This window comes from Cucurbita maxima, unplaced genomic scaffold (genome assembly GCF_002738345.1).
Source record: "Cucurbita maxima cultivar Rimu unplaced genomic scaffold, Cmax_1.0 Cma_Scf00016, whole genome shotgun sequence".
Lineage (NCBI taxonomy): Eukaryota > Viridiplantae > Streptophyta > Magnoliopsida > Cucurbitales > Cucurbitaceae > Cucurbita > Cucurbita maxima.
This window is the reverse complement of record NW_019272032.1, coordinates 1,830,516-1,856,743: the sequence shown is the minus strand read 5'-3', so window position 1 is coordinate 1,856,743 and position 26,228 is coordinate 1,830,516. Positions and strand designations below refer to the sequence as shown.

Below are 26,228 nucleotides of genomic sequence, written 5' to 3'. Positions count from 1 at the left end.
ACCCACTCCTCCACTCAACTTTACTTTTTTGCCACCACTTAATTCGCAAAATGGCGGCTGTGTCCCATACTCTTACGTTTTCTGCTGCGTGGGTCCATGTGTTCCTAACCTGTTGACACGTGTATTTTCATTAGGTATAAATAATTCCTTTCGCAATAAATTATTATTTATTACATGAGGGCACTAATGTCAAAATATGAGGGGTAGAAAAGTAATTACAAATTCTATTTCAAAAGTTTGTCCTTTTTCTTCATTTAACTCTCAACCGGAACGGTAATAAATCCCTATTTATAATGGAAATGAGAACGAGAATAATTTTTTTAATTGATTATTTATTAATAAATGGTTGAATTGTTAAAGATTATTGTGATATTGAAAATTGAAATTATTATAAATTATGTTTGTTTATTATTATAATTAAATTTTTACTTATATTTATTTATAAAATGTTATTATTTTTATTAGGAAATTTTATAAAATTTTTCCGGAAAAGTAATGATAAAAATATATTTAAAAAGTAATTAAAAATGAATATGTGTGGAAAATCCATATACAAGATTCCTTGAAAAAAGCAATTAAGGAATTAAAATTAAACAGAGAATTTATAATAAAAAAAAAAAAAGCAATTAAGGAATCAAATTTAATTCCAAACAAAATACATAAGATTTAACTATGAATCAGTTCAATTTCTATTTTTACTGTGGTAAACTTTTGATTGAAATTATACATTAAGAATTCATAATTAAAGTTACTAATACAAAATTAAAGCATAAAAATTAGTTTTATATCTAGTAAATCAATTTATTTTTTAAAAAATAAAATTGATTAGGTCAATAATCTTTTGGCAAGAGTGAAAAGTCATAATTACTCAATTAGTACAGATTTAAAATTTAGAATAACATCTTTATAATTCATCTAAATATGTTAGAAATAGAATTAATTTTGAAATATATAGTTTCTTTTTTTTTTTTTTTTTTTTTTTTTTTTTTTTTTTTTTTTTTTTTTTGTACCATTAAAAATTATCAAAATTAATTTTAAGAAAACCATCCCATTAAAAACATCACAATTTTATATGAAATATGAAGGGTCAACAATAGCTAATCTAATTATCATTTTACTTCATATGTTTACTTTATAAATTCATATGAATTCGAGCCAACAAGCCAACTTTGTTCTTAAGAAAGAAGATGAACTTGAGCCAACTTTGTTTCTCAAGAAAGAGATGAACTCGGGCGAACGGAACCTAATATATCCACATCTATTCTTAGGTGAATTATCATTTTACCTCATAAACACGATAAGACAACTTTGTTCCAAGAAGATGAACTCGAACCGGATAAATCCTAATATAGCCACACCTATTCAACTTAATTATCATTTTACAAACTCGATAAAGCAACTTTGTTCTTCGAGAAAGAAGAGGAACTCAATCGAATGGAACCAAAGATTTCTAAATTCACATCAAAACAACAGATCATACAATAATAATCAGACAAAAAAATAAATTTTCTTATTATTCAATTCTCATAAGGCCTAACCAACAATATTTCTATTTTTTTTTTTTCTTTTTTCTTTTCTTGTTCTTCTTGCTTATCCAAAATTTCATTTCACCTATTTACAACGTTACACAGTCTAGAGAAATACCAATGTGACTGACAGGCAACATGGGGATCTCTCTTCAAGCTTGCAGGCAGCACCAAAACAAAGGCAGATACCCCACACAACCTCATCTCAAATTCTAAGAAACCTCAGCAGCAGCCATAACAGAGGCATTCACTTGAATATTTAATGTACAAAGCCATTTTAGCCTCAAAACCAAACTTAGCTCCTCAATTCACCTATCAAGTTGTTAGAATTGTCTTCAAAATTGGAATATGTCGCCATGAAGGTTGATCACTTCGCTCTTAATTCCCATCCTCTTTTGCAGTTGCTGCCTTCTCTTTAGCACGGAAATCGTCCAAGCTACGGTATTCCTCCCTAAGTAACTTGTCTAGTTCTGGATGTTTCTTTAGGGGCTCTCTCTGATCTCGTTGCCTACGATAGTAGTGGAAAGCCCTGCAAGGTATACGGAATAGATGATTTGACCCAGTGGCAAAAGATACTCAATATAATGTTTAAGACAACCAGCTGAAATATAGAGAACAGATTGAAAACTCAACTACTTCCAACCTACAGTCGGAAAATATGAGACATATACGAAAATAGAAAAAAAAAGATGCTCAAAACAATTCTATTGTGTGGCATACATAGTGTCAAATAAACAAGACGCTCGAACTGATAATGTTGGGCAGGAGCAGGTAAACTCGGCCAAAAAAGGAATGTGTACAATTTGAGATTATGTGAGATATACTCCAAAGATTTTGGAGATATACGGTCGGAACGTTTGGAGTTTGAAACCTAACCATTTAAAACTCATCCTGTCTCCCTCCCAGGGCTTGCCTTGGCATTTAAAATCTCTCTCGAATAGTACTCCAAAGCTAGGGCCATGTTCAAGCAACAAGCAGTCTTTTTGATTTTCAGTGAAAAAGGGGGGTGACAATCAGTAGAGATGCATAGTTTAATGCATGTGGATGGTTGATCGCCGCCCCCCGAAAAAGGTATACCCCATTTATTGATGAGCGTGGGGGATCTGATATATTTGGTGGTCAAGATGTATAATACATATATATATGGTCTCTCTAAATGTCCAATCACAAAATAGTTATATAGGTGCTGATGCCTACGCTATTTCTTCAAATTATTTTCATGGCCTGATAGGAGAGGTTTTTATAGATCTCCTTAAACTAAAATGTTAGGAATAGCCTCTTGTCTGCCTCTTCATGTGCACTTTCCCTTTCTTAATATATATGTCCCTCTTTATCTATTGTTGTTTCAGTGAGCTTTACTAGAGAGCGTTAATACAGCTAAAAGGTTGCAAAAATGGAGTCCCTGAAGAAACAGTGGGACAATCGTTCTTTCAATGCATATTTTAGCAGAAACTTAGGGAACTCATTGATGGAGTTCAACGTTTCATGCGCAAGCAATTGAGAGATCAGTCGAAATAAAACAATCCAGTTGCTTCAATTGATGAAAGCCATTAAAGTTTTCATGTGAACAGAAGAATTTATTATAATACAGATAGAAGTTGAGAAGAGGTTGATTTGGCCAACTTCCAGTGTTCTAAATGGTATTTACTCTAATGGTTGTTGTAACTATACCTCCTTTGTAAAGCTTGTTTTATTTTTTATTTTTTAAAAAAAGAAAATTCTCCGACAAAATGCCTTGGTCAATGTATACAATCTTACTTCAGTATGCTTATTTCCTTTTATTATAGAGGGCAGGGTGTTTTGAAGCTGTTGTTCAAAGCAAGGAGAGAACTAGACTTCGGCATCGACAATTCAAAGCTAATTAACAAACTATAACTAAGGCTTAAACCTGGCCTCCCTAAGAATTTTCAAAGATCCTCCCTAAGAATTTTTTAGGAATCTTGTTAGAGGTTTTGGAAAGAAAAACTTGTGTTCTGAATATTCTTCTCTCTACAAACCGTCACAGCGTTCTTCAAGAAGGAGACCACAAGTCTAGCTGGAAATATTCAAAAAGATGTATTGGCTATCCATCGGAGGTTGGCATTAGGTCATTTTTTCAAAGGGTGGTCAAATATGAGTTGTGTATCATGATATGAACCTAAACACAGACTAAAGACGGCATCCCTCTGTTTATTGTTTGGCATCACTAAGACCGCCAAAAAAATCTCAGTTTACTGTCTGAAGAATTTGTCCTCAGTGCTAAGATCCAGTTATGATACATAAATATAAATAGATTAAAGCCTGCAGTAGGGAATTTAAACGCCTCGAAAGTAACAGGAAATACATAGAACTCACCAGTATTTCTCAAGGCCGTACAGATTTCCTTTCTGGAAGAACTCAAGTGTAAGCTGTTCAAAGTCTGCGTATAGATTCTCCCTAAATTCCTTTTCCAAACCATAGCTGATACCAGAAAATAAATAGTCAAACTTATAAAATGTTTCCAGAAGATTTTGCTTCAGAATTCAACTTTTATTCATATAAAAAAATGCGATTAAAAAATGTGAGCAAGGCAAGACTCGTGCTGAAACTTCAGAAAGTGAAGATAGCACGTAAACAAGAGAACTCTAATGGATGAATGCGGAAAAGGGAAGTATGATTAGTAGCCGGTACCTATAGAACCTGAAAAGGCATTCTATTCCATAATTATAGTTAGACGCAGCATCTTCCAGTGCATATTTTCGGAAGTCATTGTACATTGTAATGACAAACATGTCTCTTAGAAAATAAGACCAAAACCGATAAAGAGTATTCATTTCCTGCAGAAACAGATCACTTTAGAGGTAAATTTATATATAAAAAGTAAATGTAAAAGATTGACACTGTCAACTATGTAAAAATTTAACAATGTTGACTCCAAGAAGACAAACAAAAAGGTATACGTGATTAAGACAGCATGAATAAGACATGAAAGAAGAGTAGATCTGAAAAGTACTTAAATACTCCAGAAGAATGGACTATAAATAAAATATAAGTAAAAGAAGCAATAATGAAATTTTCCGAGATACAATAAATATGATGATAGGAAAGTATAGGAAGGCAATCCACCTCGCTGCAACCAATTCCCAACTTCTTTCTATCATTCAAGCACTTTTTGTAATATTTAAGGTACCTAAAATGAGAAAAATAGGAAGACTTCACATTACAAGCTATCCTCATATCTGAGCAAAATATATAACATAAGTTGATGACTGTCTCACTTCTGCTGTTTAAAACCATTTTCTTCTAGAAGTTGATGACTGGGATGCTGAAATGGCGGAAAAGACTTGGGCAGGGAACCCACAGGTGGACTATTTGCAAGGAAATTTCCATGAGGAGAAACACTCAATTTCGATGGCCTGGAGCTGTAAATATAAGATCATACTCTTATTAGCCCATCAAGTTGGGGGGAAATATTTGGGGTATGATTTCTTTGTATAGGAAACTGAAAAAAAGTAACTTCAGTCCTACAATTAACTTCCTTTTTCTCAAGAGCAGTGAGCGCGTATATTCCAACTAGCAGCAGGCATACTTTAGTAGAAAGAAAATCCATCATATTTTCTACACACGAGAGCTTCTTCAGACTAACCTTGTGCTTTCAGGAGGAGTAGAACCAAAGAAAAAACCAACAGAATTGCTGGGTGGACTCTCTGCTACAATGCCAAGAGAGTTCCGACTGGTTCCATGATTTCTAAAGTTGCTGGAGAAAAAGCGCTGCTTATGTGATGATTGTTGTTTAGGGAAGGTTTTAGTTTGTTTCTTCCTGGGACTAGAATTTCCGATTTCATCCAAACCACAGTATCCAGCAGAATTTTCACTAGGTTTTGACCTTGCTGGTACTGAAGCATTGCTAGATAATCTTGAGGCTCCTTCCCTATTCTCTGAGTTGCATTTGCTCTTTTTACGATTAGATCGCTTTTTTTCCAGTACCTTTGCGTGTAAAAAAAACTTTAACAATCATTAAAATATGGGAGAAAGAATTCCATAAAAACAAAATAAGAGGGATGGTAGGTCCTCAACTTGCTCGTAGAAGTAAAGACCATCATTTATTGTTGAAGCAAGCTCTTTAGATATTGATTTTGATTCTTTGCCTCCAATTGTAGATCTCTTTTCGATGCAACTATTCTGCAAGGCAATTATGGAGCAAAAAAATTATTAAAAAAAAAAAAGGAAATTTGAGATGCAACAACATTGGGAGGAATAGTCTCATAAAACACAAATATACACGCAGTATAATCCAGTTCAAAGTCCATATATCATAAATTCTTGGCTACCCTCGCGATCTTTTTTTCTTGGTTATTGGAAACATTTAAATTCTACCAAATAACGATGACAAGGCCCAATATCAGATTGAGGGGAGGGCAACTACGACCAACTAATACACTGATAGTTTCATTTCTACTTGAGTAAATATTTGTCTTCCAGAACACAGGATGCAGGAAAATCCTCAGATTCAGAACAGTTGGCCACTAGAAAACTTTTCTTGATTTCCTACACTTTTCAGCAAGAATATTTGGATGAATGGTTGAATCAAGGTTCATATAACCACAGATAATATCAATATAAAAAAATGATTGAATATTGTGATTTGATCTTCATCTAGTGTCCCTATAAAAAATAAAATTAATGTTATTAAATTGAGCATCAGTTGCTCGATAGGGAAGGAAATCATTTCCCTATTAACAGATACCTGGGTGACAATAATAAGTCTCTGGACATCTTGGTCATTAACAGCAATCTCGTCATCGTCTTCATCAATCCTTGGTGGATGATACAACAAAGAACAAAAAAAATCAGAATCTAAAACCAGCTTAGAACATCCTACAAATTGTTCACCATACCAATGGGTCCAATCCATTGTATACAGTGGGGAAGATATACGTTTTAAGCAAAACAACCAAAAAACATGAGTGAATAGAGTCAAAACACAAAAGGCATCAAGTAGTTATCTCTCTATCAGCGTCTAATAGATAAGCAAAAGTTATTCACCAAAAGAGCCAAGAGAGTTTACAAAAAAGGGCTGAGAATTGACCAAATAGGAATTGTAATTACAAAAACTCAGGCACCAAATTGTAACAAAAGATTTCATGATAATAAGTCTCCAATAAAGAAATTAGCAAGATTTTTTTTTTAATCATGCCAAACACCATTGTTGTGATCCAGGTGGATCATACTTGTACAATAAAATCTATATATCTAATTCATGCATGACAACAACATGATAGAGAGGAAAGATAGACGTATGGGGAATGAATGACTTGAGAGTTGATGGAAGCCATACAGGGAAGAAAAGAAGAAACTAGAGATGGAGAAGAAATCAAAGAATTGTAAACCTGTGAAAGAGACAGATTTTAGATAGGAGTCTTTCATTAAAAAGGGTATAAAGGAAGACACAAAAGTCTTCCAAGCATCCAGAAAATTGTCAAAAAGCACTCAAATTGTGAAAAAAATCGAAGTTGGATCAGTAACAAAAGTCCCTAGATTTAAGGGGGGGATCTTCATACAAAAGCTAGCACCATCTACAGAATTTACAAAAGAAAACTTTACCCTTTTAAAATCCTCTTTTTTCTTTCTAATTATTTCCAAAAGAAAGCTACACAAAATTTGCACAAAACCTTGGGTTTTCCAACAAAGGATATCTTGAAGTGATTTTTTCTTTTTTTCTGAGAAAGAGAATAAATTTCATAGATGATTGAAATCGAAGGAGATAAAAAAAAACTCTCATCCACCATTGGTGGATTACATAAAAGCTCTCCCATTAGGAACTAAGTTAGAAAGAATATAAGCTCTAAAAGATTGTGACCCTTTACACCAATATCAAGCATTAAGAAAAACTCCAAGCTATCAAAGGATGACGATTTGTCATTGAAGATCTGAACATTCCCTTAAAGCCAAAAAGTCCAAAAAGAAGGATGGAATAAAAGCAAGCCAAAGGGTTTTCTTGTCACCCGTGATAGGATGTCCCACAGGCCACAAAAATGAAAGAGAAGAGATAACTTATGTTTTGCAGAACTAACCATAATCCACCCACAACTCTCCAAAAGAATGTTCCAGTTCCAGTATAGTTGAGCAAAATATCAAGTACTAAAGAAGGTGGTAATGAGACTCAGATTGAGCTTTGCACATAATACACCAAGAAGGAGAATATGTGGCGAAGGAAGAATTTGAATGAAGCCTTTGACCAAGAGAGACTAACAAATTGATATTCTTTGACCAAGTGACTAAGAACAATGAACAAACAAACGCAGATCAGTCTCCTCCCTCTTTATAATGACAGAACCTTTCTCCTTTTTTTCCTTTTTTTCCTTTTTTTTTATTTTGTTTTGAGGGGGGAGAGCTCAACCTGGGCAGAAGATTACAAATAAATTGCAAAAGGGTACATTATTAATTATATGCCTAAAGTAATGCCAACAAAAAAAGAAAAGATAAAAAAAAACATCGAACAATAATAATCAATCATATACCTTCCATTTGAAGTCAAATCATCTTTTTTTATCGTTTTCTGCTCAATCTCTAACTCTTCATCAAGCATGAAAGTACTTGAAAATTGGCTTGAAAGATCATCAACATTATGTGCATCAACGTTTGATGAAATCTCTATGCCTTGACGCCCAGTTCCATGAGAATGTTCTGAAGAAGTTTACAACCAGCATTAAACCAAAAGATGATTACTAAATTGACCTACTTGCACTACTATGTTCATAACAATACTTTAATTCCATCATCAAACTAAAAATCAAGCTACCACCTTCCACTATATCTAGATCTACTACTTCTAGGTTGTCCCTGTTTGAGGATTTCTCCAGAGAACAACCCTGAAGTCGTGAAAATTTGATATTATCTTCAGACGCCAGCATTCTACTACCATCTGAGGCATTCTCATCCACCAATGAGTTAGTAGACTCATCCACCGGATTGGAAGAAGTGTCAACATTTAGGGTTGATTTAGAGTCCGCAGGAACTGGAATCCACTTTAACCATTCATCACGTCGTCGTACCTTGTCACCCTACAGATAATTGAGGTTTGTAAGTAAAGAAAAATAAATTTGCTTCATTACAAGCCTGTGTAGTTTCTAACTCGTTTTTAATATATGCTCTACTAGGGAACACTATTGGATCCTTCTTTTTCAAGTATATTAGCACACGCAGAGTACGGCAGTTGTACTGGAAAAGCAGAGAATATTTGAGGGATAATATGTACAAGTATATGATCATTATGGATAATGATTTTGCTAAATGGCAATAACATTTATATTTGAGGTCCACATTATTCAAGTCCACATCTAAAATCTACCTCAAATTCAAATGAATCTGAGGTTTCCTTAGATCCCTAGAAAAACACCAAACGTCACCTCTGTTCTATCTGCACATCTACTTCAAACCAAGTGATTAGCTTACTAGAAACTGGGGAATACAATCCATAATTTTTATCACTCAAAATGTTGGATATCCAAAATTCATCCATATGGAAAAGGATCAAACCGATTCTCATACACCAAATTCAACAAATGAACACTCCTCTCTTCCCCTATCTCTTTATTTTTCTACTCACATCCTCTCCACTGTCCTGCATCAATTTGGTATCTTTAATTGTCATCACACCTAACTTAAAAACTGATGCTGCAACTCCATTCATTACATTTAAGTATGGTCCACATCTAACTTAAACCTCAGTAACACAGGAGAAATGTTTCGTTCATTACAATAAATTAGACAAACCGGATGCTTGAACAAGTTTAAAATGCAGCGAGGATGCCATCCCAACAACCCCACTATCTAAAATGCGAGTAAGAATGGGAAAGAAATTTAATTTCTAGATTCGTTCAGAAAAGAGTTGGGAAGTGCAAATTAAAAGCTAAAACTGAAACAAACCAAAAAGTAAATAAAGGCAGTGTCGAACTAGCAGTTTCAAAGCTGTCAATTTTAAATCCCCCACAACATGACAACATTCTAATTAGATAGGTTTCTCAACATGACAGCATTATGAAAGTAGTGTTGCAGAAAGTCAACAGTTTAAAATTTCATCATTCCAACTGCAGCACTAAAATCCTTGCAGTCTCAAGGTTTTAACTCCATGCATTTCACAGGGTGAGTTGAAATTAAAGACAAATACCAAACAGAAGAAGAAGAAGAAGAAGAAGAAGAAGAAGCATGTGCTCCCATTCCTAGTACGTCAAAAATCAAGCAACATAAAATGCCAGGTGGAAAAGAGTAGGTTGTTTTGAAATATATTTATTTGCATCAGTGTTGTTTTAGAAGAAAAAAAACGGATAAGAAAATTAATTAAAGCCAACTGGAAAGAACGTCCATTTAAGAGGGGAAAGAACTAGGCAATAATATAGTTTCCATTTTTTTTTTTTCTGATATTCTAAAAAGAAAAGGGGTACCAATTAAAAAGGACAAAGTAAAACAGGGATAATTAAAAATTATAAATCAATTAAAAACCGGTGTTCATCAGATTTTCTAATACAATACTTCATAAGAATTCCTTTTGCACCATAAATTAAGAAATGAACAATAAAGAAATAAAACAAAGTAATAGATACCTGAACTTCAACAATTGCAGATGAGTGCAGGGAATCAAGGATGAACGGGATGTCAGTGCTCATTTTCTTAACCTGGAATCGGATTTTCACATAAAAGATATATATGTGTGCTAAAAAGAATAAGACATCAAATTGATAGAACATGACATCTAAAATGCAAAATAACTAAGCATAATATATTGGCATGGTACAACTTTTGAACCTATCAGTACAGCAGTGCTCCATTCTATCGTGACCATAGATCAACAGATCTTCTAGATGGGAAAAAAAGGGTTATTTACATTTTCTGAATCACTTCAATAAATATTAAAATGTACCCTTTTGAATTCAGCAATGGCCGATATTGGAACCCATCCATGGTCATTCATCAAAGATATTAGGTAATGATCGTTCTTCAGATTTTCATCGCTGCAACCAAGATATAAGGAAAATGTAGGATAAGTTGAAGGCAAATTTTTCCACCTTAAGTGGAAAGCAACAAATACACGAGTAATACTCAACCAGCAAGGGAGCTGACAAAGAGATGTTCCAACTGGAATTCGAAGGCCAAATGAAAATATAAATATCGTGGCTACAGTCAATAGAAATGAAAAACTTATCCAAGTGTAATTAAAAAAATATACATCCAAAGAAGAAAAGAAAATTGAGTACAAAAGTTGCCAAGAAACTCAGGTGCAATGAAGCATTCAACACTACATAAATAAATAGAATATATGAAAAGATTAATACTAACAAGTAAAAATTCTGATGTAAAGCAGTATCAAAATCTCAAATTTCTCAACAAATAGGGGGTTGAACAAAAAAAAATGTTCACTTCCTAGATTGATTGTTGGCCTACCTAAAATAATACTCAATTTGTTTTACAATGTTGGCCCGAAGAGCTAGCATATCTGGGGGAAGCATTGAAGCCCTTGGATTAAGAGGGTGTGGAATAAAATGAGGCGGTCTCCCAATTGCATCAGGATGTGGAACCGGAACATAATACATAGGTCCATGTCCTGCATAACATAGAAATCTTTGGTGGGAACAAATTCAATTGAGAATTTCATGTTATTATAGTGCAACAACATAACAGCACATATTTAAACTTAAGAGCAGTTTAAAATTTGTGGCAGATTCTTATACTTAGAGAACAAAGAAGGGCAAGGAGATCAAGATTAGAATGACATATCTCAAGACACCTCAAAGTAATTAGGATGCCATAATTACCAGGAAAACTTGGACCAACCATGAAGCCAGGAGCTGGAGAAAAAAATTGTGGTCGTATGAAAGGGCGTGGTCCAGCACCATGTTGCATGGAAATGTTGTCTCTTGGATTAAATCCCCTCTGATGATACCAAGCATGGTTCCAATGAACACCAGGATCTTGCATATTAGGTCTTCTATTATGAATACCAACAACATAACCACTTGGATCACCTCGGGGCGGAGGCTCAACAGGTGGAACAAAAGCTTGGACTGATGTCTCATTGCTAGGCTTAACCATATGTACTTCAACACCAGCTACAGGTCGAGGCTGGTAAGCATATCCAGGAACAGCGAGATGAGGAGGATGTAATATGGGCGGAAAAAGTGGAGGCATTGGTGGTTGATGATAAGGTAATGGAACAGAAACATGTGGAGGACCATTTGGGTTGCGCTTGGAGCCTGGCTTTTGATGATGTGAATGGATATTCTTGTGTGAATAACTAGGGTTCCGAGAGGCAGGTGCCCTTTGTGCATATCCTCCCTAGTTGAAAGCATCATGTCCCTCCAGTTAAATTTACTCAAAAGGAATAATAAAATAAATTGGATATAATTAATTAACAAGCGCCAAAGGGTTAACACAGCAAGCATCTTTTCCTTTATTTCCTTTTTCTTCTTTAAATAGCAAATCATACATCGTCATAACTCTGCTCTGCTCTCATTATGCAGTTTAAAACAAGGATACCAACCTTACATCTTTCAGAACACACAGAGTAATAATAATTATTTTTTAAATAAAAAAAGACTTTCAACAATTAGAGCAACAGGGAATGTCACATGATCAATAGTACAAGACATTCATAAGACAATGAAATACTGATAACCAATTTTCTCCCCGAGTGAAACATACTGGAGTCATTTCAAAATTACAATAGGAGTAACATAATAAATGTTAGTTTCTTAAAAATTGTCGAGACTTGGGGAACTTTGATGACCCACACTAGCTGAGATTTTCTGCTTTTTTCAGGATCATACATATGATCTAAAGAACATGGACAGAATAAAGGGATCTGAAGAAAATGGCCGGAAGAAGACAAAAATAAATTGAAGTAAATACTATGGAAGAAAGAATATAGCCGAAAAGAGGCTGAAAGCCTCGCTCGACAATCATCGGTTAGGCATCTCCATAGATATCATTTTCACGTGAAAATGATTCGCCGTCAAGTAGCATTATATTTATCAAATTTGAGAGACTCCCCGAGAAGAGTGGTGGAAGGGGAGAGAAAAATGGTGGAAAACATGAGAATACCCAAACCCAGAAGTCGAAATCGAAAACCTTTCATATTAGTCACAAAGTATCGAGCCGATATCTGCGAAATAAGCTCGTCTCATAATCAATTGAAGCGAAAACACCGCGACGACTGAACTAAAATCAAACTCCTAAAAGGAACATCCAAAAGTCCCATTGCAAACTAGAAATGAAACTCGCTAACTAGCTGACATTGGGAGGATAAAAATTTTAAATAAGTTAAAGAGAATGCCAGTTACAGTTGCATCACAGAAATTTTCAATAACGCTATTTTCCAAGTCGTATGCTGAAACACCATGTGATTGTATGTGAGTGCAAGATATTTAAGGGAGGAAGTTAACCTGCGCTCCTGAAGGAGGAGACTGAAGAGCTACTTCATCAGAAACCTCGCCTGAATCAGAAAACTTAGCAGAAGTAGTAGCATCGAGATTTTTAGGCCGCTGCGCGTCGGCGAGTGCAGGCCAAACGTCAGCTCCCATTACAGGAGCATCCATCTCCTTCCCATCGACCAGAGCCGTAGTCTTCCAAGGAGACTTGCGGCCATTGGTCTCTTTGTTGTCGTCGGCGGCGACCTCACTCTCTACCATAACCATTTTTCAGCGCTAGATTCCAAGCAACAGGAGGGGAAACAACAACCGGATTCCTCAGAGATTGAACAAGAACAGCAGGAAGAAGTGAAATTGGAAGAATATAGGCGGGGATTTGGAAGCGAAGAATGAAGAAGCTCCCAAAGTTATTAGAACTACTTTTTGGGAAGCAGATCACAGTAGCAGAAAGAAAAGAAAAGGTGGATTTGAGGAAGAAGCGGCCAAGAGAGGGAGACAGAAGTGGACTGCTAGGGTTTATGAAGGAAAGTTTGGAGCAAAGCAGACAGTGGGGGCTCTGAAACGGAGAGGAGAGAAAGATGTTGGAGAGAGAGGGAGTGGGGAGCTTGGCGGAAGAACGTGAATTTATATAGCGAGGGCAGAAAGGGCAGACAACAACACAAAGGGCTGCGACCCAGCTGCACAGTCCCGTTGTAAACGGAGGATTATTTATTTATTTATTTGTTTATTTATTATTATTATTTATAAAATTTATAAAATATCCATAAAATGTCGATTTTCATCAATATTACAAAAATTTTAAATCAATAAATAAATAATTTACACTTAAAAAATTAAACGCTTTAGTTTTATTTTTTTCATAGTTTTTTTTTTACCATAAATCAAAAATAGCCGTCTATTTTTTATGTCGATGTTGAAGTCAGGAATAGGTGAAATTGTTGACACGAGAATGAAAATTGATAACATTTCTCTTACCCTTTTCGACATCTCCCATTTATTAAATTACAACTTTTCAACTTTAATACTCATTCTCATTCTCGTACGTGTCTTTGGTCGATGTGATCCTATTATAATTGAGTACGATTCTCTCTTTACTTAATCCGTAAAAGGTCAACAAAAATTTTACGAGGCACATATTAGTATAATAATTGTCGAGCTAATTTCCTCGTAACTAACTCGTGCAATGTAACCAGTATGACGAGCATTGTACTAATGGACAAATTTCTCTTATTTTGTAAGCCACGTTCCTTATTTTCTGAACTAATTTTATCGTTGATGTCATATTCAAGTGCATTATTTCATTCAATTTTTGGCAGGGTTCAGGATTTGAAACCTTATTTTCATCAAAAGAATATAAGAGACTGTAACCGATATTTATTAATAATATTACTCGATTAGCCTAAAAGGTCTAATTTATCCGCAATAAATTGAGCAAAAATAAATAATTAAAAAAATTATAGATTTTATAAACATTTTTATAAGTTCCAACATGTTTCAACTGCAGTAGTCATTTTCATTAAAAATAAATAAATAATAAAACACCGATTATTTTACACGTCATAATTCTTCTTATTAATGAAGTGTAAATTAAATTTTTTTTGTTTGTTTTATTTTCTCCCTTTTTAATTAACCAATTCGACACAAATTTTCATTAAAAAAAAAAAAAGAATGCCACGTGATAAAAAAAAAATTACACTTCATTAAAAAATTTGCCAACTCACTGAAGCCACGTCATTTGACCAGTCAACTAATTTAATTTCTAACTTTAACGGTTAAAAAGTATTAATTTTAAACTTGAGAGTTTTTATTTTACCCTTATTTAATTAATAAATTACTAATTTATTACGCACAAAATTTAAAATACACACCCAACTAATTTATTTATTATTAAGTTTCGAAAATGTTAATTTAAAATTATGGGGTTAAATAAAATATAAAAAAATTCTAAAAAATTATTTTAATTCCTAATAATAAAATATTTTTTTTAGTAAAAAAACTAATTATTGACTAGATTATTTATTAGAATTTTACGAAAATCATAAAAGTATTTATTAAATTTGATTAAATCAGAAAATAAAATATAATTATTATTGAAATAATTAATTTACATGAATTTCGTGGGAAAACCTAAGATCGACCGGTAAGGGTAACCGCACGTTCCCACATCGGCCTCTCTTTCTCATCAAGCAAATCTCTCTATTCTCTTCAGCGGTGTACGTTCCTTGTTTGTTTAATGTTTTTCATTCTCTCTCTCTAGGGCACTATCTCTCTCTCTCCTCCCCTTCGTCATTCCCCTCGGCAAATCCCTAGATCCCCAAGTAATCTCAATTCCCTCTTTTCTTTCTCCAACAAGGATCATCTGCTGCATCTTTTCTCTTCCAGGTATCGTTTATGCCCAATCTCTCTAACCGATGTTCTTCGATTTCGTGTAACCCTGGTTTTGGGATTTTTTTTTTTTTTTTTTTTTTTTTTTTTTTTTTGAATTAGGATCTTCTCTAGTTTCTATTTGCTTCAATTCCTCTACCAATTTTGTCTCTCTTTATTTTTTGCTGCTTGATCCTTGTTGGTTTCCTCCCATTTCTTCTTCGTTCGGCGTTTCAGGTTCGCTCGTAGGGTCTTTTTATTTTCTTAGGGTTTTGTTTTTTTTTTTCTTTCTTAGTTCTCGATTTTGGGTTTGAAATTTTTTCCGAATTTGGTATCTATAGCTGCTGGAATCATCGTGCTTGAATTTTCAAGTTCTATTCGTTTCTTCTAGTCTTAGGGTTGGATGTATTTTATGGCATTTGAATGCCAGAAGTCTGCCGGGTTTTGTAAGGATTCAAGAGTTATTGTGAAAAATTCTTGTGAGAAACCAACGGGTGGATCGAGTTATTTCAAGCTCAAAGGAAAATCAGCGGGAATTGAATCTGAGAAATCGGAATTTGACTTGGAGAAGGGAGATACTACTTCACTCAGCTCGAAGCAGTTAGGCTGTAGAAATGTTCCCTTGGGTTGTCGGTCAATTACCGACCTTCCTCCTGCAATTATATCTGAGATTCTGAACTGCCTTGATCCGAAGGAGCTTGGCATTGTATCTTGTGTGTCGACGATTCTTCATAGGTTAGCATCTGAGCACCATGTATGGAAGGAATTCTACAATGAAAGATGGGGACTTCCAATTCCAGCTCTACCGGCACCGGTGGCTGCTACTGGATTTTCTGATGAGAAGTCATGGAAAGATATTTTTGTGGAGAGGGAGTTTAGGAGTAAAACTTTTATGGGACGATATAGTATGGAGGTTTTGCATGGTCACACTGAAGCAGTTCGTACGGTTTTTCTTCTGGTTTCTGCAAAACTTATATTTACTTCTGGATATGACTCAATTGTGAGAATCTGGGACTTGGAAGAAGGATTGTCCATTGCTTCATCACGATCACTCGGTTGCACCGTTCGTGCACTTGCGGCCGATACAAAACTACTGGTTGCTGGAGGCACCGATGGTTTTATCCATTGTTGGAAGGCGATAGAAGGGCTTCCACACTTGTTCGATGTGAAAGGCCCTCAAAATCACAATACCGAGTTTCGGCTTTGGGAGCATGAAGGACCCATAACCACTCTTGCTCTGGACCTAACAAGGATTTATAGTGGTTCTTGGGACATGACTGTTCGAGTATGGGATCGTTTTTCACAGAAGTGCTTAAGGATTTTGAGGCATGGTGACTGGGTTTGGGGACTAGTCCCTCATGATACTACTATTGCTAGCACATCAGGCTCAGATGTATATGTCTGGGATACTAACAGTGGGGAGTTGGCTACTGTCATCCATGATGCTCATGTTGGCAAGGCTTATGCTCTGTCACGAAGCCATACAGGGGATTTCCTATTTACTGGAGGGGAAGACGGTGCAATTCACATGTTTGACGTTACTAATCGACATGTTGATACAAGCGCTCAACTTGTTGGATCATGGATTCCTCATTCAGGACCAGTTTATTCACTAGCATTTGAGTTTCCATGGCTGGTTTCAGCGTCAAGTGATGGGAAACTCTCGTTGATCGACGTGAGAGCACTGCTTAGGACAAGGAAAAGAACTCTGTGGAAGAGAGATTCTGCAGGGCAGCATGTTGGTAGGAGTATTGGTGTGGAGCCTCCTCAGAGAATGTTGCATGGATTTGGGAGCAATTTGTTCGGTGTGGACATTGGTTTGGATCGTATTGTTTGTGGAGGAGAGGAAGGTGTTGTGAGGATCTGGAACTTCTCGCAGGCTCTGGAAACCGAACGGAGGGCTCGTGCACTAAGAGGGATTAGGTTAGAGAATAGAATGAGACGGCGTAGGCTTCAAATAGAAATGAACACAAAAGGTGGTGGTGGTGGTCCTGGTGGTGGTGGTGGTGGTGGTCGTGGTCGGAGTGATCGGTGCTCGGTTGCAGCAAAGAAAAAACTAATGAACAGCGATAATGTTAGTGTTTGGCACAACAAACGCGGGGTGAGCGGGAAGCTCAAAGCTTAGGTGATAGAATCATTTGGTCATCTATGTCATCAACTTGAATTTGCAGTCATATTTATCTCAATTTCAAACACTGGCTAATTGCTGATTCTTCGATTCCCTTTCGATAAGCTTTCGTTGTACCTTCAGCTCGTCCATGTTGCTTTATTTACATGTCGTAGTCGTTATAGAAAACCTCAAAAAGACGAAAGCTCAAAGAATCTTTGCTCAAATAATCTGATTTCAGGCTTGGAGTATGCATGCATGTGTAAGTTTTTTGGATGGTGCTGATTATTTTTACAGCATCACATAATTTGTTGGTAGACGTAGGTAATAGAAAACACCATAATTTGTTGTTAGCTTGAGAAAGTGACTGATTCTAACTAGACCTTAGAGATAGTCATGGTTATCAACTTCAATTATCTTTGCATGAACTTGGATGGATTTGCATCTGTTACCATCGGTGGGCTTAGGAAGTAGAGGTGTTCATGAGTAGAACTCGAAATAAATAAGTTTATAGGTTGAAATTACTTTTCCCATAAGAACATGAGGTAGGAAGTAGAGGTGTTCATGAGTAGAACTCGAAATAAATAAGTTTATAGGTTGAAGTTACTTTTCCCATAAGAACATGAGGTAGAGAAGGGGTGAGTTTTCTTTTCTTTTCTTACGGCTAGCTAAGTGAGTATAGAGAATGTTCCTAGTCCATGTTTTGAAATTGTCGAGTTTGTTTAATGTTCTTTTCCTATGAGCGTCTTTGAATTATAGTTTGATTTGACCATATTGCTATATTTATTTGCATATGATATAGACATTACAAAACAAAATTTAATTAAATTACTTAGCTTAAAAGCACGTATTATAAAGTCACCCTCAAAACATATACTTCAATCATCGAAAAATCTCTAAAATCAATATTTCAATATTAAAATCGTATGAAAATAATTACTTAGCTTAAAAGCACGTATTATAAAGAACAAAATGCATTTCCCATCCAATTCCTACCTAAACACCAACCCCTATCCTATCACTGTTTTTTTTAAGAACATGTCGATTACTCGTTGCTGTAGAGTCATAAAGAAACTTGCTCTCGGGTTCAATCACATGACTTTAGGTGTGGCAATGGAGCTCAGACGCGCAGCCTTATTCAAGTCTTTGTTCTTCACTGCTTATGTGACACTGATTGGTCTGTTGGGGCTAAGTCTTGCAGCTCGAGGATCCAGCATTACTGCCATGTACTTGTTGGGAGATTCTTCTGTGGATTGCGGCTTAAACGCTCTGTTTTACCCTCTTCTCCATCGCAATTTCTCCATTACTCCTTGCGACTCCGATGGCACCACCCTTCTTCCTCATCTCCTTGGTCAGTACTCTCTTGCTTGGCTATTCAGTCTTTGAATTATGTTTCCGACTCTCTCACAAATCGATTTGAAGCATTTAATAATCTATAAGCTAAATTATAAAAATTAATTAATAAATCTCCAAAGGTACGTTTGGAATATTTAATAATCTATAAGGTTGTGAGATCCCACCTTGGCTGGAAAGGGGAACAAAACCTTTCTTGCAAAGGTGTGGAAACTTCTCCCTAACACATGAAAGTAAGGAAGAAAAAGTCTAAAAGATCAATATTTACTAATAGTATTACAAATGGAGAGTCACTGAGTCCCAAGAGGATGGATTGTGTATAACAGTATTACAAATGATATCAGGGCTAGGTTTTGAATGGTGTGTCAGTGGGAGTGTTAGTCCCAAGAGGGTGAATTGTGTAGAGACTTTATGAGATATGATTCAAATATTCAAACAGAATTTAAGAGATTTTAGGAGATATGATTCAAATATTCAAACATATTTTAGGATATTTTAGGAGATATGATTCAAATATTCAAACAAAATTCCAATCTAGTGTAATTGCCCAGCCCTTTGACATTGAGTCATAAAACAATAATAAAGTTGCAGCTTTATCCATTTTATCTTTTCATATCTCTGTCCATTTTTCCAACTGTTTAGACATTTAATAATTTACCCACTTAATTATAAAAAAAGAAAAAAAAAAATCTCTTTCACTCTCCCTTTACTATCCCTTTTCCAAACCATTTGGACATTTAATAATTTATAGACTTAATTATAAAAAAAGAAAATACACCTCAACGGTTTAGTTTATTTAAAAAATAACTTTTTACACTTCTCTGGTTCTGAAAGGGAACAAAACACTCTTGATTATGAAAACCTTATCCTAATAGACGGTTTTAAAGCCTTGAACAAAAATCCAAAAGGAAAAGTTCAAATAGGACAATATCTGATAGCAGTGAGTGGATCTAGATCGTTACAAATTGTTTCAGAGCCAGACACCATATGATGTGTGCCAGCCTTCTCGCTGTTCCCCAAAAGGGTAATACGAGGCGCCAGTAAGAACGCTGGTCCCGTGGAAACCTTCCCCGTGTTTTAAAGCCTGAAGAGGAAGTCCGAAAAGGAAAACTCATACAACTATATTACTCTTTTACTTTTAATAAAACATTAATGAAAATGTACCTTATTCTTGCAGCTGAGAAGATGGGCGTTCCTCACTCCCAACCTTGGTACAATCAGAATGGTTCCATTGAAGCGATCCTAAATGGCCTCAGCTTTGGGTCCCCACAGGCAACGATCGTGAGCGGCGGCCAAAGCCATCAATCTCTCAACCAACAGCTACGCCAAGTACTCGACACCCTGCAGCTCTTGCGCCTACAACTCGGACTAGACACTGCTCGCCATTTCATCCAATCTTCCCTTTTCTACTTCTCATTTGGCGAGGTCGATTTCATTCTCGACTCATCCAGAGGCAAAAACAACGTGAAATTTGCTCAGCTGCTGGCCTCACAAATGTCGGTCGCTATACGAAATCTCCACGAAGCAGGGGCGAAGAAGATCGTATGCATGGGAATACTGCCATTGGGATGTACTCCTCGAGTTCTATCTCAATGGCGTGATTCCCCTGCGGCTGTATATGACGAGCAAGGATGTGTGAAAGAGATGAATGAGTTGGTTGTGAATTACAATGAACTGATGGAGAAGCAGATCGTGATGCTGAACGCACAGCTTGGTGATGCTCGAATGGTTTTCTGCGACGCGTACAAAGGAATGATGGAGATCATTAGCAACCCGAGGCGATACGGTATGGATTACTCGATTCTGAGATTTGTGTGGATTTGGATGAAGAACAACGAGATTTGATTTGAGATGATGAATTTTTAGGATTTGAGGAGTCGAGGAGTGCGTGTTGTGGACTTGGATCATACAATGCGAGCATAGGATGTGTGGCGAAGGAGATTGCGTGCGGCCGAGTACGGAGGCATGTGTGGTGGGATCTGTACAATCCGACGGGGGCTGTGAATTCGTTGCTTGCGAATTCTGCTTGGCGCGATCGGCCATTCTCCAACTTCTGCCGTCCGTCCACCATTGGAGACTTGGTGAAATGACTGCAGATTCAGATCCAATTTTCCATGTAATTTAACTCGAATAAACTTCAATTTCACTCGTATGAACAGAGCAAAAACAGGTAGCACGCTCATCTCATCCATCGCTATGTCATTGGTATGAAAATCATGTTCCCTTCAAATCTCGCCCTCGACTTCGGAAAAAACATTGATATCGCACAAGTTCATACCCCTGCTACGCCGCTACGTGCTCGATTCCTTCCACCGCTCTCGCGCCCAGCCCTCGCGCGAATTTTAATGGTGACAATGAACTTATTATAGTAAATAAAGACATACATACATACATACATATACATATATATATATATATATTAAGATGAATGTTATATTACATTCTCGACTTATTAATTTATTATAATAAAAAAAAATTATTTAATGAAACCCCTAAACTTGCTAATTTCTAAATTGTTTTTGATACCATAAAAATCAACTATACAATTTTTTAGATTAGAGCATGTGTGACTTCTTAAGATAACTCAATCCTTCAAAAGTCGAGCATGTGTAGTTTAAGAAATTCTGCTTTGGGTAACTTCTTAAGAATTATTGTATTAAGCACATGAGTGAGAACAAAATATACTAAAACAACCCTAATATTTATTTGTAGGGATAACCTAGCGGTCGTTATAAAGATGTGGGGGCCAAATTTTAAATCCGGACTTGAATTGAATCTTAAGCTAATGTCATATCATATTTGACCCTTTTAAAGGGTATAGATAGATATAGCTTGGATCAAATGGATGTATTCTAAAATGGCCTTAAGAAAAACAAACACAAACAGTGAGATCAGATGACTCGTTGGCTCTTCAATATTCTTCAACTCATATGAAAAATTTCATGCAAAGATTACTGTTACGATACAGAATGTGCAGAATTTTGCACATATTTGCTCTTAGAAGACATGTAAATGTACCATTTTTTCAACTTGTTTCCGAGTTACCGATTGAGTCCTCAGATTCTTGGATTTTGCTAGCAGCTTTATCAGTCTTTAACTTTGACACCTGAAACATGGCCAGATGGATGTCCCCTGTCAACAAAAGAGACATCCCAAAGTTAATCAATTAAGCTTCTTAGATTAACACGACTCTCTATAATAGTATGATATTGTCTAATTTAAGCCTAAGCTCTCATGACTTTACTTAGAACTTCCCCAAAAGGCCTCGTACCCTAGAGTTAGTATTCCTCACTTATAAACTCATTATCATTCCCTATAGCTAATGTGGGACTTTCATCATCCAACCCCTCCCCTCGAACAAAGTACGCCTCCCTTTAATCGAGACTCGCTCCTTTTTCTTTTGGAGTCTTAGTCATTTTTTACTATGCCTTCGAGGAGGCTCAACTCTTTTTCTTTTGGAGTCCTTTGTTCAACATTTGAGGATTTACCAATCTATTGGCACGACTAAGTTTAGGGGATGGTTCTAATACCATGTTAGATGAACACCACTCTCCACAATGGTATGATATTGTCCACTTTGAGCATAAACTCTCATGGCTTTGCTTTGGGTTTCTCCAAAAGACCTCATACCAATGGAGTTAGTATTCCTCACTTATAAACCCATCATCATTCCCTAAATTAGCCAACGTGAAATTTTCATCCTCCAACAAAGCTGACTGCCAAGTAAATGATGTAAAATTTTAAAGTTATTTACACTATGCAAGCCGAGTTGTACCACAAAACAAAATACAGAAGAAACTCAATGTATAGCCACCCAATTCATGAATTCAAGCGAATAATAATGTTCAGACACAAGTCACAGTATTTTCTAAGAGGTTCTCTTGTTTAGCCTTACAAAGAGGATGAGTCTAAGTGGTAGGATTTGAGTAGTGATTATAATGAATTTCGAGTCCAATTATGAGAGGTCGCACGTTGGTTGGAGAGGGATATGAAACATTTCTTATAATGGGGTAGAAATCTCCCCTTAGTAAACGCATTTAAAATTGTGAGCCCGACAACGATACTTAACGGGTCAAAATGGACAAATATTTACTAGCGGTGAGCTTAGACGACTAACTCTCTCAAATACCCTACAATGATTTTAATGGTCTAATAATCATAACCAAATGCATTCACCAAACCAAAACCGAAAAACAACAAATGAGATCCTTCACCTTCAAAGAAATTTTTAAGCCTCATGACCATTTGGTTTTGCAATATAAACTAATAAACACTACTTCAATCTATAGATATCTCTTTTTTAGATATATATATATATATATATATATATATATATTCTAGTTTTCACGCTTCAAGTTAAGAACTTAAATGTCTACTTGAGAAATATGAAATCTGTTATAAGAAAGTGTGAGGTGATCCAACCAGCCTAACAATTAAATTTGGATTGAGTTTGAGGGGGCAAGTTACCAAAAGAAATGCAATTCCCAGATGATACAGCAGCAACAACTCCAGGCTTGAGTCTCTTATCATCAATAAAAGTCCCATTTGTGCTGTCTAGATCTATGACTAAAAGCCTGTCTTCTTGCTTTTTGATGCGAGCATGTACAGCAGAAACTGTTTTCATTTCAGAAAACCGCATTGAAGTTAGTGGCACAATACAATCCACAAGTTCTACATTCCAAAAACTCATAGGAAAACTTGAAACTGTCAGATCTGTAGCAACTGAATTGAAATCATCAAATCAAACAAGTAGCGACAGATATTTGGAGTAAAATCACCTGTAGCAACTGGAATTGCAATGTCAGCTTTCTCGGGAAGGCGCCCAACAGTGATCTCATTCTGCATTAAGATGATGAGTTTCGACAGCCAAAAAGAGTTAAAACGAGCTCGAATATCACACAATAGAGACTCGCAAGGGCTGAAGAGCCTCAATGAAAAGTACTGACCGAGACAATTTCAAACGCATCAGGCATTTCAACTTTGGAACCGATATGCTTCCAATCGCCATCGCCTGTGAAGAAATCACGAAATCTTCAAATCAAATATAAGATACAATCGAACAGAACAATGGTAGAGATTCAGAATGCACTGACCAACGGGAACGAGAAGCCAGCGGACAGAAGAAGATTGAGGCTCGAATTCAGACTGGAAAGCTCGTAGAGGTTGAAGAAGTGATCGTCCCCTTGATTTGAAGGTGAGATTGAGATCAGAACGCAGCAACAATGGCGGAAGGATGGAGGCAGTTGATTTGGTTCTTGTGTGTGGGTATGGAGTTAGGGAATTGGAAGGGGAAGATGAATGAAGGGAGAAGGAAAGAGGGAGAGGGAGGTTGGGGCGGGAAATGGAATGGACTGTGAACTCCATGGCAGGCTGCGAGAATTCTGCAACGATTTCAGGAGGCTTGCTCTTGAGTGTTCGGCTGAGTGATCGTGACCGTGATCGTCATCGTGTTTGTGGACAACATTTAATGCATTTTGCGGATAATCCACGTTTGCTTTTATCTCGCAACCATTATTTTCATTTTTTAAGAATATTACATTTTATCTCGAAAAATAATAGTTTTAACTTATTTAATATTTTCTTTTTTTAAATAAAAAAATACCATTAAAATTTTATAATTTTCTAATACTAACCTTAAATTTATAAAATATATATACATTCCATATCATAATTAAAAAAATATTTATAAACTTTTAAAAATAATTTTTATAATTTTCATATTTATCCACTCATCTTAACAAAATAAACCTAAAATTTTCCTACAAAAATCTTCCTACCACGCCTATAGCCTCTATTTTAATAGTTGACTGAAATAGTAATTATTTTCTAATTAATTTGCGTGTTGTTCTTAGAAATTACCATACATTGAATAAAAAAAAAAAACTAAAATCATTACATTTGCAACTAATAAATGGGGAGGAATTGATGTCGCGTGCTCAACCTTTTAATTTGATTTTGCTTTACATTTATGAGGTTTCGTATCGGCTTGTTTTCATTAACAACAAGAAAAAATTCCTCTCTGCTTTTGCTTTTGCTTCTCCTTCCATTGGAGGGAGAGCAATGGTTTTCAGTATGTGATTCGTTGATTTTTATTCTAATGAAAGTTCAATTGAGTTTTGATAAATATTATGAATATGAATTATTGTAAAGAACTTATTCCAATTACCAGGAGAGGGCCATTATTGATTGCGAACAAAATAGGGCAACAAACTGGAACTCGAAAACGTCAGAGGATCAATGTCTCAGAATAATGGTTCCTTTAAAATTTTTTGGTGATGATTCAAATAATTGTTGAGTTTTAAGTCGTTATTAGTCAAAACTTCCATGAAAAAAATCATGTTGCGAGTTGCAGATCCGCGGAATCCATCTCAATCTTCTCATGTTTCTGCTTCTTCTCGGTCTTCCTCTTCTTCAATTTCGTGTCCTTTCCGAGCATAGGTTTGCTATGATCAATGTATTTTCCTCCAAAGAACTGGCCAAGCACCTTACCGCAGCCCGAACAACATCTGTCAATCGGTGCTAAAACCATAAGAAACAACGAATCGATTTCAACCGAGAGACAAGAAAAAACACAGAAATCAAATTCTAACAAAAAGAATCAACAAGAAAAAAGGTCGAATTACTGGATCGAAAGAGCAGAATAAAAGAAGTAGCAATCGGAACAATAAATTACGATAAAAAAACAAAAAACAACGCGAACAATAACGGAGAGTATATGCATATAAACACAGCGGGACAGAAAAGCGAAGAAGATCGAGGAGGATTCTCACACAAAGTCATCGAAGCGATCGGCTTCGCAGTGTATGAGACAGTGAGAACAATGCAGCATTGAGGTAGCGTCGAGAAACCAAAGCTTCTGCAAAACGCTAAGGGCAAGAAAACAGAGGGAGAGAGAGAGAGAGAGAGAGAGCAATATATTGGGGGCGGAAGAAGAGTAGAATGCGCAACCCTAACGCCTTTCGGGTATTTATAATTTCCACCCACCTCGTATTCCAGGGAATGACTTTTATTATCGAAAATACCCTCGATGTTGATGCGAACTTTTTGGAGTTCCGTGAGGCCCATTTGGTACTTTTACATGGTTTTTTTTTTTATTAAATATATATATATATATTAATTGAGAGTGCTAACTTATTCCTACTCATACATTCTCAGCTTACTGATACTAATTTTCACCGCTATCAGTTACTTTTAACCGTTAGATTTTAAAATTTTAAACTATTTTATAGTTTATAATAAAAAATATATAATAATAATAATTTTATTTAATTCTATAATTTTTTTTTTCAATTGTTTAAGTTAATTTATAAATCGTAATTTAACGTTTCAAAATAAATAAATAAATTTCTTTTAAATGTTTTACTTTTCATTATAAATAAAATTTTAAAATAAATGATTAAAAAAATCGAATTTGATTCATTATTTAATAAAATTAATAAAATGACTTTGTGATTTTACTATCCGAATTTTGCCTTTATTTTATATATTAAATTCTTT

The 26,228-nt window shown here is 35.6% G+C and overlaps 4 protein-coding genes and 1 long non-coding RNA gene across 8 annotated transcripts; 2 read left to right on the top strand and 3 right to left on the bottom strand.

The window, feature by feature from the left end:
* Window positions 1-1,488: 1,488 nt before the first annotated feature.
* Window positions 1,489-13,528, bottom strand: LOC111490961 (la-related protein 1A). The gene is made up of 15 exons (XM_023139635.1): window positions 12,923-13,528; window positions 11,297-11,816; window positions 10,926-11,085; window positions 10,405-10,495; window positions 10,088-10,159; window positions 8,290-8,548; window positions 8,006-8,171; window positions 6,232-6,301; window positions 5,562-5,666; window positions 5,131-5,471; window positions 4,763-4,906; window positions 4,611-4,674; window positions 4,176-4,321; window positions 3,861-3,965; window positions 1,489-2,055 (listed from the first exon to the last, which is right to left on the bottom strand). The coding sequence occupies exons 1-15, from the start codon at window positions 13,172-13,174 to the stop codon at window positions 1,905-1,907; spliced, it is 2,646 nt and encodes an 881-aa protein (XP_022995403.1). The 5' UTR covers window positions 13,175-13,528; the 3' UTR covers window positions 1,489-1,904.
* Window positions 13,529-15,086: 1,558 nt separating this feature from the next.
* Window positions 15,087-17,503, top strand: LOC111490963 (F-box/WD-40 repeat-containing protein At5g21040). Of its 3 annotated transcripts, none has more exons than XM_023139639.1 (2): window positions 15,087-15,289; window positions 15,663-17,503. In XM_023139639.1, exon 2 carries the CDS (start codon window positions 15,675-15,677, stop codon window positions 17,394-17,396), a length of 1,722 nt encoding a protein of 573 aa, XP_022995407.1. In that variant the 5' UTR covers window positions 15,087-15,289; window positions 15,663-15,674; the 3' UTR covers window positions 17,397-17,503. The 3 variants fall into 3 exon arrangements, with proteins under 3 accessions (XP_022995407.1, XP_022995408.1, XP_022995409.1); XM_023139640.1 differs by having other exon boundaries at window positions 15,087-17,259; window positions 17,290-17,503; XM_023139641.1 differs by having other exon boundaries at window positions 15,087-17,262; window positions 17,293-17,503.
* A 73-nt stretch (window positions 17,504-17,576) lies between these two features.
* LOC111490967 (GDSL esterase/lipase At1g71250-like) lies at window positions 17,577-21,102 on the top strand. 2 transcript variants are annotated; one of them, XM_023139652.1, is made up of 4 exons: window positions 17,577-17,640; window positions 18,440-18,729; window positions 19,909-20,517; window positions 20,598-21,102. In XM_023139652.1, exons 1-4 carry the CDS (start codon window positions 17,633-17,635, stop codon window positions 20,819-20,821), a joined length of 1,131 nt encoding a protein of 376 aa, XP_022995420.1. In that variant the 5' UTR covers window positions 17,577-17,632; the 3' UTR covers window positions 20,822-21,102. The 2 variants fall into 2 exon arrangements, with proteins under 2 accessions (XP_022995420.1, XP_022995421.1); XM_023139653.1 differs by having other exon boundaries at window positions 17,589-17,640; window positions 18,580-18,729; window positions 20,598-21,101.
* Window positions 21,103-21,624: 522 nt separating this feature from the next.
* Window positions 21,625-24,216, bottom strand: LOC111491570. The gene is made up of 5 exons (XM_023140534.1): window positions 23,825-24,216; window positions 23,678-23,742; window positions 23,510-23,570; window positions 23,199-23,345; window positions 21,625-21,863 (listed from the first exon to the last, which is right to left on the bottom strand). The coding sequence occupies exons 1-5, from the start codon at window positions 24,093-24,095 to the stop codon at window positions 21,757-21,759; spliced, it is 651 nt and encodes a 216-aa protein (XP_022996302.1). The 5' UTR covers window positions 24,096-24,216; the 3' UTR covers window positions 21,625-21,756.
* Window positions 24,217-24,897: 681 nt separating this feature from the next.
* Window positions 24,898-25,656, bottom strand: LOC111491231. The gene is made up of 2 exons (XR_002719679.1): window positions 25,502-25,656; window positions 24,898-25,237 (listed from the first exon to the last, which is right to left on the bottom strand). It is a non-coding gene; the product is annotated as an uncharacterized LOC111491231 (long non-coding RNA).
* Between the last annotated feature and the right edge of the window lie 572 nt (window positions 25,657-26,228).

What these genes read in the sequence shown, in the direction of transcription:
- LOC111490961 (XM_023139635.1), bottom strand. Translation starts at nt 13,174, where the DNA reads ATGGTTATGGTAGAGAGTGAGGTCGCCGCCGACGACAACAAAGAGACC. An exon ending in AGATCTAGATATAGTGGAAG is followed by an intron (nt 8,172 to 8,289) that starts GTGGTAGCTTGA and finishes AAACTTCTTCAG; the next exon opens with AACATTCTCATGGAACTGGG. An exon ending in TGCCTTTTCAGGTTCTATAG is followed by an intron (nt 3,966 to 4,175) that starts GTACCGGCTACT and finishes TTCTGGTATCAG; the next exon opens with CTATGGTTTGGAAAAGGAAT.
- LOC111490963 (XM_023139639.1), top strand. Translation starts at nt 15,675, where the DNA reads ATGTATTTTATGGCATTTGAATGCCAGAAGTCTGCCGGGTTTTGTAAG.
- LOC111490967 (XM_023139652.1), top strand. An exon ending in CCTTCTTCCTCATCTCCTTG is followed by an intron (nt 18,730 to 19,908) that starts GTCAGTACTCTC and finishes TTATTCTTGCAG; the next exon opens with CTGAGAAGATGGGCGTTCCT. An exon ending in TAGCAACCCGAGGCGATACG is followed by an intron (nt 20,518 to 20,597) that starts GTATGGATTACT and finishes ATGAATTTTTAG; the next exon opens with GATTTGAGGAGTCGAGGAGT.
- LOC111491570 (XM_023140534.1), bottom strand. Translation starts at nt 24,095, where the DNA reads ATGGAGTTCACAGTCCATTCCATTTCCCGCCCCAACCTCCCTCTCCCT. An exon ending in CTGGCTTCTCGTTCCCGTTG is followed by an intron (nt 23,743 to 23,824) that starts GTCAGTGCATTC and finishes ATTTCTTCACAG; the next exon opens with GCGATGGCGATTGGAAGCAT. An exon ending in TGGGAATTGCATTTCTTTTG is followed by an intron (nt 21,864 to 23,198) that starts GTAACTTGCCCC and finishes TTTTGTTGACAG; the next exon opens with GGGACATCCATCTGGCCATG.